The sequence below is a fragment of the Motacilla alba genome, chromosome Z (assembly GCF_015832195.1).
Source record: "Motacilla alba alba isolate MOTALB_02 chromosome Z, Motacilla_alba_V1.0_pri, whole genome shotgun sequence".
Classification (NCBI taxonomy): domain Eukaryota; kingdom Metazoa; phylum Chordata; class Aves; order Passeriformes; family Motacillidae; genus Motacilla; species Motacilla alba.
The window spans coordinates 56,155,570-56,167,641 of NC_052046.1; the positions used below are offsets into that span (position 1 = coordinate 56,155,570).

Here is a 12,072-nt window from a genome sequence, read left to right on the forward strand (position 1 = left end):
TCCCATTTTAAAAATTTGTTCAATGATTAGTTTATTCAACAGGTCAAACTGCTTCACAGAGTTCAGTCTCTGGAAAAAGCACTCACTATGATCAACTATAAAAATTGTGCCTTCTCTACATAATGTGGGTTTCACAGAGTTCAATTAAAATTTTTATACGTGACTTAGAAACAACAATTTAAAAAATCCAAACAAACAAACAAAAAAAACCTACCCCCGATGGGTAAATATTAAACAGTGTGTCTTAAATATGTAAGACTCAAAAAAAGAAAGATGAAGATGTAATTTGCTGTCTGTATTCCTTTAAATCATGCCAACATTACAGGAATAAAATTATGTGTTAAGAACAATATTATGCTTCGTGCACTAATTGAATTTCCTGTCTATCTCTGCAAGTCGTACTCTCTAATATATTTCAAAGGTTTGGTTTTTCTTCATTTGTCACATTAACTCTTATGCTTAAAGTACAAAATGCAAGCAAATGGAAGCAGGCAAATATATTTATTTTTTCAAGACATATGTTACTCTGCTGCAAACATGTCACAGAAGGGAATGCAAAGGTTTTTTTCACAGTTAAAAAGGATGGAAACATGCACAAATACAGGAGAAGGTAGGGAAAAATAACATTAACAAGCCAAGAGGAAAACACTTTCATAAATTCTTGAAAGGCGTAAAATAAAGTTGACTGCTGTGGTTTGCATCTACCCTTCTTTACCCCACTCACTATCTCCCTTTGGCCTAAAGAGGATCCATCCTCCCCTGTGTGGACTAGTCAGGTTAGTTCTGACAACCTGCTGGGGGACAACAGAGACAATACTTGTGCTCCTATGACCTTACCCGCAGGACAGACTGCACCAGAAGCAGAAACTAAGAGGAGACAGAGCATGAGAGACAGTTGTGTCCTGTGGAGGGAAGGCTGACTGCTAGCTGGCACCAAATGATCAGGTGGTGGGATTATGACTGCCTCTCTGCCATCCAGAGGGAAACACAAACCTCTTAACACGAGATTTTCCTTTACAGTAGTAATAGCCGTGCTACATTACAAGTGCATGCTGCACATACCCACATTTCTGAGGCTAGCTGAGAAAGAGACAGGCTCCTGGCAACACTGCCCTAGGTTATACTCTAATCTTTTTTTTTCCCATGATCTAGGCAGTGAGCTAGTAGTATAAAGTAAACAAGAACAGCAAAAAGACAACAAAAATTGTCTTTCTATTATCTATCATCCTGATCAAGTGAACTGCAATCCACAGGGTGCATCTACACATCTTGCACTCTTTATCAAAGTTAATATCTGAAGATCAGCACTGAATTTTCTCCTTATAAACAGTGCTTTAAATACTTAGCTTGAAACATAAAACCAAACAGGTGTGAAAACAAGAAAATAGTTATTCACAACAGTGTAACTTGTAGGATTTAAATGTAAAATGTCAAGAAAATATCAGAAAGACAACAGACTGGATTGCATGGATTCACTCACCATTTAAGCATCTATGCTAGACTTATTCAGGCCCAGATATGCTTTAATCCCCTCCAAAAATTTCTCAGCAAATTCAGAGTCTCAGAACAAACAGACATTCCCTTTATGTTTAACCCACAGTTTAGCAGGGAATAATAGAAGCTTCCCGGCTCTCTTTCTTGAAATAACTTCTTCAAAAGGGAGGAGGAAGCACCTTCTGGCCTGAGTAAAAGTCCTTGAGTCTGGAAAGAAGTGATTTTGTCTGCCTTTGTAGAGAATATTCCTTTTCTTCTATAAAGACAGTAAAATGGTGTCCTTGGCTCTGTTCTTTTGTAAAAACTTTTTCCCAGGGTTAAATGTCCTGGTCTATAATATCCAGTTCTTGGAATAACAGCCTGTCTAGCACTCCCAATACTTTCATTTCTACTGCAGCATTAACAATATATGTAATAATATATGAATGTTTCTTTTAATTTGGTGTCCTGGAAATGCTCCTTTGATAGGTGTGGGAAGAAGGCAAAAGAAACAGCAGTGTGTAGCCAACAGGAAGCAAATGTATGTGGCTGATGAATAAAACTCATTGCGTATTACCAATGAAACACATTTCAAAAGACAAGTGCGAAGGTGTCCAATATGGAAAAAGCCATCACATGGTTGTCTCCTGACTTACAGATGCCCTCCACAGCAACTACAGCATTTCTGAAACATTCTTTTTCAGGAAACCCCACCTAGCATTTGCAAAGAAAATAGAAGACTAGCTCATTCCAGTATTCCTCCTTTGAAAACTGAACTAAATAAAGTGTAGGCATACACTGCCTTGCTCTCCACTAATCTGCTGCAGGCAGAGAATGAATGCATGATGATTTTTTTTACAGGACAAACTCGAACCTACACTTTAGACTTGCTTCCTTATCCAAATCATTAGTTTCTCAAAATTCATTTCCAATTAGTTGCTCCTGAAGGTACTATTGATGCATTGGCCTGTATTTAGGGTAAGACATGAATACAGCTTTAGCTTCCAAAGTGTTTGTTTTCAGTCCTGGGAACTGAAGATTCTTGTTTGTGGGCTGGTAGCTCCAGTACCTCACTAGGAACACATTTCTAATACCATAGAAATGCAAACCATGAAGGAAAAAAAAAAAAGGAAGGACATTACCTTCCTGAAAACATGACCCTCCTTTTTTGTGACTTAGCCAATGACTTGAAAGATTTGTTTTGTGCTTAACAGCGGAACAAACCTGCAGTCATTTAGGAACTTCATGGTTTCCATTAAACCACATAGCATGGACATTTGGAATTTCATAGCAACAGTGAAGCGAGAATGTAGATCTTACTTTTCCAAAGTGCCGACCTCTGCTGAGAGTTAACACCCACACACATTCTCTCACATTCCTTAGCCAATTCATGTCATTAAGGAGAGCTGAAGAACAGACCAAACAAAGAAAAAAAAAACAAACTAAAACAAACCAAAACAAAAAAAATACCACAAAACCCAAACTACCACCACTTAAGCCTCTTTCTTAAGCACTTGAAAGTAAAATGCTAGAAGTGGAAATGTACTGTTTAAATGCAGCACTCTCTCTGTCCATCTACAGTGTTTACAGTATTCACCCTCAACTGAAAAACTGAATTATTGGAAACCACCTAATTACCCAAACATTTACCTCTCTGCAGGTGTAAATACATGGGCCTAATAAGCCTTCCCACAGTGAAAGCAGTTATTTAAATTATATTAAAATATTAAAAACTATTTAATGAGCTTTTTTCCCCTAAAGTAAATTGAGTGTGTGCCTTAACCTGCTTCAGGCAAAGGAAGTTTCAAACATATTGGTTTTGAAACTAGCCATTATTTCCCATGTTGCAAAAATGGCAATTTTATTTCCCAACAGCAAATGAAACTGTCAGGAAAATTTAGATGCAATAAAATTGGGTGGTTAAACCAACATGCCGGATTTGGAATAAAACTGAATTAAAGGAATTAAAATTAAGCATTATGTCAGTCAAACTTTAGAAAAAAACTATTTGAAATGGGGGAGGAGGATGTGTTGGGGTAGGAATTTTTTTGCAAAAGTTAGGTTTTGGACTTGGTGAGGTCCACCCATAACTTCCTATTTTATGTCCATCAACTGTGTCACATTTGAAATTTGCGTAATGAAAAATATTTTGCATAAAATGTGTTGCTTCTGGCAACATTTCTGCCTAAATAAAAAGTTGTCAGGCAGTGTGTGACTTTAGTGGTACAGAGTTTTAAAATGGTGGCTTCAGTCCAAGGCTAGCTAATAACGGCTGACATGCACTGGAATCTTGAGGCCTAAATCAACATTGTTTTCACAGCTGTAATTAAGCCACCTAATCAGAAGCACATTTTGACGGGACAGTTTCTGGAAGCCAGACATTACAATTTCTTATGCCTGGAGCGCAGTGGCTCATGAGAGGTTCTCATTTAATTTCAGGTTTTTGAAAAAAAGAGGCTGTAAAATGAAAAGAGTATAAAAAAAAGCAGTGTATGGCTGTTGAAATGAAGCAGGCCTATGTGTTCATGCCTTGACCAACCCTGCATCCCACCCTGCTTCGGCTCTCTGCCGAGTCCCCAGCTCTCAAGTGGCAGCTACACACAGTGAGATTAAGAGCTTCTGCCAAAGTCAACAGATGAGCTGGTCTGAACTGGCTCTCTGTGTGTTCTGATTGTAAATTGTGCTGGTGATGATTAGAGAACTCTAACACAGGATGTCAACTCTTAAAACTGTCCAGAGAAAATATTTTATTTTTTTTTTAAAGTTCAGGAAATTTTTTTAAACTTCTTTTGTGGCTTGGTACATAGTGTTGTGTCTATAACTTTCAGATGATTCAAACATGAATTCACACAAATCAAGCAACTATATTATTAAAAAAATACACTGTTACTTGCTCTCATTGGACATTACTTCCCTCATTTAGGAATGTTTACATAGCAGTGCTCCTGCAGAATGCAACTCTTTGACTAGTATAATACAGCAGTCTTCTGCTTCTTCCACCTGCCAAGTGGAAGACAGCCCCAAAATTCAGACTATCAACTACTTTTGCTGTATGATTATCAGTTTGGGATGTTGTCATACCTGCTTCAACAGCTACACTGTCTTGTTTTTTTTCTGGAGCACAGCTACATTGGTAACTGTAACATAATCTTTCAACCCCAGAGGCCACTGTAAAACTATCAATATGAAGGCACCAGTCACTGGGGTCTGATTACATTTGGTTCTGCACTTTAATTACATATGGATTCTATTAACTGAACCTTTTGCCTTATAGGCAACATTTTAATCAAATTACTATAATTTTCAAATATAACAGTCTGACAAGTTAAAAGTTCATGTACCTAGAATATTGAGATTCTAAAACTTTTTGCAAGGAAAAGGAAGCATTCTTTACAAAATAGCAAACATGTTGTTGGATTACTGTAACTGCTTTTTACAAGGTTACCCTAAGTTGCAGAATGTGAGTTATAATATAGGTTGTTGTTATTTGTAGCAGTAGCAGTAGTATTGTTTTAAACTATATAATTTTTACTGTTTAGTTACAACTATTACTTGTGTAAGCAATACCAGGTGACTAACTGATCATTTGCATTAGGATATGTGCATTCCTTGGCTATGCAGTAAGGCTGTCAAGTTGTCATAGATAAGTAATGGGATGATTGCCTCTTGCAATTAAGAGATGACTATTCTGTGTATGTTAAGAGAAGATTTATTGATGTATAGTTATGTTATTGTGGTTTGTTGTTTAGATGTCCTCTGTTCTCCCTATAGTGCCCTCTCACCCCCTCTGTATTGTTGCCACTGGACAGCCTCGGTTGTGCAGAACGTGTGGAGAGAAGGCGTGTACCTGAGCCCCTTGCATGGGGCAGTTGGGAATGGGGAAAGGGGGGCACGACATGACAACACTTGACCTCCAATCAAGTCACAAGAAAGTCTCCACCAATGGACAGCAAAGAAGAGCTGACTGACAGACTTCAGGAAGGGTCAGAACTGCCTTATGCAACCCCCAGGGGTATAAAAGGCGAAGCAGCCATTTTTATGGATGAGTTCGTAGCAGCCAGTCACCAACTGCCAGTGTGCCGTCCTTTTTCCTTATTCACTCCTTTGCTGTATTTTTTTAAGGTTTAATACACCTTTGAAAGTGAGAGTCATTTCTCACAAAGTGATGCCTAATTACTTAAAGTCAGGAAAGAAATGCAAATATTTCAATAAAAACAGAATTTCAGGAAGATATTACTGGTGGATTCAGTCTTACAGAGACATTAAACTTAGTAAATCTTATGAAGAGTTTTCTATTTTAACTTTTCTGATATTTTCACACTGTCATGTTTATGACCATCTCAATAGTCAGGAAATTTTCCTTGTGAGCCTGTGATATTTTTCTTTACTTACTATCACTTCAGGAGCATTCATACATTCCACAGCAACTAAGCACTTGTAAGTAACAATACTGAGCAAAGTTATGATTATTGAGGTCCATATTTACTGAATTCTGCCCAAGACTATTTCCAGGAAAACACATCAACTCAGAGAGTAACAAAAATAGCAAGTCTAATTCCTTTCTGTAAGGCAATTTAAAAACCAGTATCTCCAAATCTTTCACGAAACAAATTCAAATGTGAATAAGACTACGTGAGGTAGTGAAAAAGCCAAGGAGACTGTGCTGGTTTTCCACAGCCTGGTTTTTGGTAGTGGAGGGGGCCACAAAGACAGCACCTGTGAGAAGCTGCTGAAGCTTCCACAATGTCCAGCAGAGCCAATCCCTGATGGCTCTGAAGATGGACATGCTACTCGCCAAAACTGGGCCAATGAGAGTGGTTGGTGATAACCTCTGTGATAACATATTTAAGAAGAAAATCAAAACAAAGTGGGGTGCAGTTTTTTTCCGGGTCAGAGAAGAGGAGAAGATGAGAACATGTGAGGGAAACAACATGGCGACACCAAGGTCAGTGCAGAAGAAGGAGAGGAGGTTCTCCCGGTGCCAGAGCTGAGATTCCTCTGCAGGCTGTGGTGAGATCTTGGTGAAACAGCTGTGCCCCTGCAGCCCATGGGGATCCACGAGGGATGCAGAAATCCACGCACAGCCCATGGGGGAGGTGCCCATGCTGGAGTGCGTGGATGTCTGGAGGAGGCTGTGATCCAGTGGGAGACCCGGTGGAGAGAGAGGGCCCTGCTTCCAGGGTGGAGCAGCCTGTCTTTGGAGGACTGCACCTGTGGAGGGTGCACACCACAGCAGTTTTGGGAGGACTGTGTGCCCATGGGAGGGACTCACATTGCAGCAGCTTTGATAGGGCTGCTGCTCGTGAGATTGGAGCCATGCTGGAGGAGTGCATGGAGAACTTTCTCCTGTGGGAGGGACCCCATGGTGCAGCAGGGGACGAACAAGACTCCTCTCCCTCAGCAGTGGAAGATCCTGGGTGACAAACTGACCAATCCCCCATGCCCTGTCTCCCTGAACTATTGGTGGGAAGGAAGGAGGGGTGGGGAAAGAAAATGTGGTTTTAAGTGCCTATTTTACTTTTATTATCCTTCTCTGACTCTGTTAGTAATATATTCATGTTTTACCTTTAAGTTGAGCCTGTTTTGCCCCTGGAGTGTTTTCCCCCAGTCCTTATTTCAACTCATGAAGCCTTCATTAAATTTTTCCCTCCTCTGCCCAGCTGTGGTAGGGGAGAGTGAGTGAGAGACTTTTGTGGGTGCCTGGCATCTTTGTCATGTCAAACCATGACAGAGAGTTTTCATTCAGGACCTACCGGCTTCTTGCAACATCTGGGAAGAATTCCTCCAGCTACATCAGAGATATGGCTCTGACATTTAACATGACACTGATAAATATCTTTCCCTTATGCAGCAAGAGAACAGGTAAATACTTAGGATTTTTTTTTCTCTCTAGTTCCATCCTCATAATCCTAAATTTAGGACAATGCATCCTTGTTAGATGCAGGTCTTAGCCATAACAGATTGAACAGTGACAAGGGAACAAAGTATATGGGGGAAAGACATGTAAAACCTCTGCCCGGATCAGCCTGGTTAAGTAGGGAGAAAATGTCATGGAAATAGTTAGCTGATAAGTTTGAGTTTTAAATATTTCTTTTCTCTCTACCTCCTATGAACAGTGTTCATGCAGATCATGAGAACAGAGTGCTGACTGCTTTGAGTAGGGAGGAAAGTGTACATCTTGCTAAATGCATTTTTCCACAAAGAAGTGTGAAATGATATGCCAGTCACTAGGATCTCAAAAACAAATATATACTACTCATGCAAAAGATCATTCTGCTTGCTTCTCTCACCTCAACAAAAGGCACCTGTATTTCTGTATATTTTCATATACTGAAAATACATTTCTGTATTTTCAATACTTTAAGTGATATCACTAGACATTTCTAGACAAAGGATAGACACAAACACAACTGTGGTGAAAAAGATATAACACAAAAATACAGCCACGTTAAACCAATGAATGACTTTACTTTCATCTCAGCTAGGAGAAGCATCAAAAGACAACAGTTGTTTTCACAGTAAGAGAATTCTGGTACATTTACAGACCTCTTTACTTCACCCCTCTCATCCATCTAAAACTCACTTTCTCCCCCTTTCAGATAAAGTTGTCTTTTTGGGTCCTCCAATTTCCATTTCTCCGGTACACACAAAGCTTTTCTCTCTTTATAATCTTTAGAAATTACTGTATTTTCCTCTTAATTTTTTATTCTCCTTTGATTCTGAGGTGAAAACAGAAAAAGGAAGGAGTACCACCAGATCAGCACACATGCAGGTTCAGAGAGGCACCTGACAAGAAGCACAAAAGTTACTTCTTTTGTTTACCAAAACTGATACCAGATTATTTTACATTCTTAAACTTCTGACACAAATACTGACATCAGGTATAAAACCTTAGGGCTGAAAGCTACAAGAAGGCTTTCTGAAAATATTTTATAATGAACCGAATTCTGTTCACTGTTCCTCCTATGTGTCCAGTCACCCTGGAAAAAAGTGTCACTGCATCCACACCCTGCAACACTGCACTTACAGCAAGAACCCCTTGGACATCATGGATTCAAATACTTGCTATGGGACTAAATATCATGACACATTGCCACGCAGCATCCACAAAGAAACTGCCTATGACGATACTACTGCACAATAAAGCACTCCTAAGCTCTCAGATCAAGGTCTACTTATTACTGCAACTCTGAAAGAATATACAAGTATAATAATAAACTAATGTATCTGAAGAAGAATAAAAATTAATAAAAGCAGCAGAATTCAGCACAGTCCAGCCCATGATATTTATATTACTGGATGTTGCTGAACAAGAAATAGGCAGGAAGGACTATTACAAAATGTTGATAGTTTCCTAATAGAAGAAAAAAAAAGGAACATTTTAGAAATTTAATGGAGATTTCAGAAGCAGTTGGTAAAGAACAAAAAATCAGAAGAAGTTAAAAAAAGTGAAACCAACCAACCAACCAAGAACCCTCCCAACCAACACAAAAGAGATACAGGAATAGAGAACAATAGGAAAAGGCGGCGGGGGGGGGGGGGGGGGGGGGGGGGGGGCGAAGGAGGAAGGGAGGGGGAGCAGAAAGAAGGAAAAAGGAAGACAGGTAGAGAACCTAAGCTGTTTTTCAGCCATACTGAATTTTAAAGAGTTGCAAGATTTAAAAATGCACAGGGCCTTTCTCTCCACAGAGTAAAGAATCATCAGAAACAAGGACAACAGATAGATAGCTGGGCACTAATGAAGACTAGAGACATTCTGCCACTCTGCCACAGACTTCACTTCTCCCTACATAATTCTCTTCTCTATAAGCAGTGTTTCCAGTGTTTATCTCACCTCTGTCCATCATAACCATATCCCTTCTTGTTCCTCTCTGTTGGCATTAGCATGACCACATATAGCAATCTCAGAATCTAAACTCTATTGACTAGAAGGAAAGTGCTTGGACTAGAAATGTACTGGAGGATGGAGATGTCAATTCAGAGTCTGAGATAAAAGATGAGCAGTTAGAATCACCAATTTTGCCTCATGGCATCAGTTTCGTTTTTAAAATTATTAGCAAAACCCAAAGCAGCAGAAGAGAGAAGTGGTGCGAATAGAAAGAAAGGTGACATGGTAATGAAATTTCAGTAGAAACAGGTCAATTAGGAAAGCAAAAAACATAGAAAATATCAATACTCATGAATGGACCAAACTTGCATGCAACGCAAGGCAGGGCAAGATCCTTAAGCAACTAGCATAAAAGGCATCAAGAAACAGCTAAAACATGTGAGATAAACCTCAATTTGATAAGGTAAGAGCCCACACATGATACACAACTGGACGACTTAAAAAATGTATTTCAGCACTGAGCAATAGTGACTCTTCAGTGTGGCAAATATGTAATATGAAGACCTGCAACCAATACAGTCCAAGTGCTGTGTTTGCCACCTCCATGTAAAATTTTGTCTGCAATGGATATATAATTGAAGACAGTGAATTAAAACTAACAAAGCTAGTCTAATTTTGAAACCAAATATCTACTCAAGAAGTCATTGCTCCCTTTCATTTAAAATAAGCAAAAAAAATCTGTTCAACTTTTTTTACTAGAGAAAGCAATTCAGTGCAGAACTTCTTCCTCAAACCAAAACAGTATTAACTAGAACATTTAAAATCTAAGTCATACTGCAAAGCTGTGATCCCTGAAGTTATTAAAATTCATGCTTAATGCAACTTTTACAAATATTAGGGACAAATTTACAGAAAACCCAGATACTACAAAATATGCCATAATCACTTTTTCATGGCAACTTGAGACTCTCATTCTGAATGTTTTCACTTTTACATTAAAATTTTAAAACATTTCATATTAATGTTTAGGCCTGGATCCAAATTAAACTTCATCTAAAGGAAGAACTGATGCTCTCTCCAGAGGGCTAAGAGATCCCTCCACAATGCGAATAGTATCATCTTTACATTGACACTGCATGCAGATACAAACTACTTAAAAAACTGCATTTACACAAACATCGGAGAGCTAGTTTTCACTGTAATGTATCAGGCCACTGCATAGCCCTTCACAGACAAGACTAGCATAATCTTTGTTAAAAGCTCTCTCAATGCAAATGAAAGCAAACCTTGCTGCAAGTTTGGCAGACTTTCCAATCTTTAGTAAACAAGTGGTCATCTTGATTTAAACAACAAAAACAAACAAAACAGGCAAAGGAGAAGTCCAATTACATTGGGCACAGGCTCAGCAGGACACACATAAACATAGCAGAAGACATCAAAAGAATCTGGTTGGAAGATGAAAAAAGCAATTTCAGTGAAGTAATTTAATTTCTTAGAAAGGTTGTGTAATCAGAAATAAACAAAGTTTTCATTCAACAACTGTCACCCCAAGATGTTAAAACTCAAATTCAGCACTGATTAATATAGTTTGTATTTGCACTAATTTCCCATTGTGCTGTTAGAAGTAGGATGAGAAATTAATATAATTCTGTTGGAAACAACCAAAGCCAAAGCCATAGTCACAGCCTTTGAATATATGTTTACTACTATGTTTGTGTCATTTGCATTGTGACAGCTCTCTTCTTACAGATCTTCTGTTTCAGAAAGAAAGACAAACAATACTCATCTTCTTTATGGCCATTTACTACACAAGACTAAAAGAAAAGACAGTAGGAAGGGAAGAACAACAACAACAACAATCACTACCAATAATATGAACTCCAAAGCCTTCTCCTTTATCCTCTGTGGAAAACTAAGAAGAGATGGGGGAAATACACTGGGTGTATGTAAGTTGCACATCCTACACCGTCTCATTCTAGAGATACTTGGCTACATATTTATGACAGTTTATGTGCCTGGCCTCCAGCCTGTGTGACACAAATAAATCTGCATTTAGTAATTCCCTTAGAGAGAGATCTCAAATCTGAAGACCCACCTTATTACCCACCTTATATTTAAACAAATCCAAGCACTTTGTGGGCAACAGTATTTTTAGACCAGAAATTATTCCTGAAATTAACTTTATAAGTTTACTGAGAAGTATTATTCATAACCACAGTTGTCTAAAAATAATTAAGATCTCCTAAGAAACACTTTGACTACATGAAGTTAATAACATTCTGGTTTAAAATACAAGTAAAATTCTTCAGGTCCAAAGTTCAACTATTTACTGTACAGGTAAAATTCACAATGTGTACTTTTCCAGCATGTGAACAGGTCCTTGTAGGAGATGCAGTAGTAAAAATTAAATCCTGTGTTAACTTTTACCATTCATTTTCTCTTCAGAAAAAGCTTCTATTGAAACTGGTTTTATTGCTCTATTACATTTATAGATAAATATTACTGTATTTCCCCTACAGAAATGATACAGCATGAAGGGAGATGCTGGGTAAGAAGCCACATTGAAAAGACAAAAATTACTTGAAAAGCAGACTTACCACTTGTAAGGTCACTTTTATGAAGACTAGCTGTTAGGAGCCTGGACTTTAGGGCTGCAATGTTAAGCTGAAAAGATTCTGTTTCTCTTACTAATATTTCAACTCTGGAAACTGCAAGTTGGTAGACTTCCATGAAACTTTGAATCACAGCCTTTAAAAAGTAAAGCAAATCTT

At 38.4% G+C, this 12,072-nt stretch overlaps 1 protein-coding gene across 19 annotated transcripts in view; it reads right to left on the reverse strand.

Annotated features, from left to right (window-relative positions):
- The window catches only part of CCDC171 (coiled-coil domain containing 171), a 206,358-nt gene that overhangs the window by 58,998 nt on the left and 135,288 nt on the right, over window positions 1-12,072 (reverse strand). For 10 of the 19 annotated variants that reach the window (XR_005255448.1, XM_038125186.1, XM_038125185.1 and 7 more), the window contains one exon: window positions 11,899-12,049. The exons of 4 other annotated variants lie outside the window; for them this stretch is intronic. Coding sequence is in view for 13 of the 15 variants with exons in the window: in XM_038125186.1 (XP_037981114.1) it covers window positions 11,899-12,049 (151 nt within the window). In the remaining 2 variants the exon portion in view is untranslated. Of the gene's footprint in view, window positions 1-2,814; window positions 2,880-6,482; window positions 8,260-11,898; window positions 12,050-12,072 lie in introns of those variants that run through there. 5 more of the 19 variants (XR_005255449.1, XM_038125190.1, XM_038125192.1 and 2 more) reach the window with 5 other exon arrangements.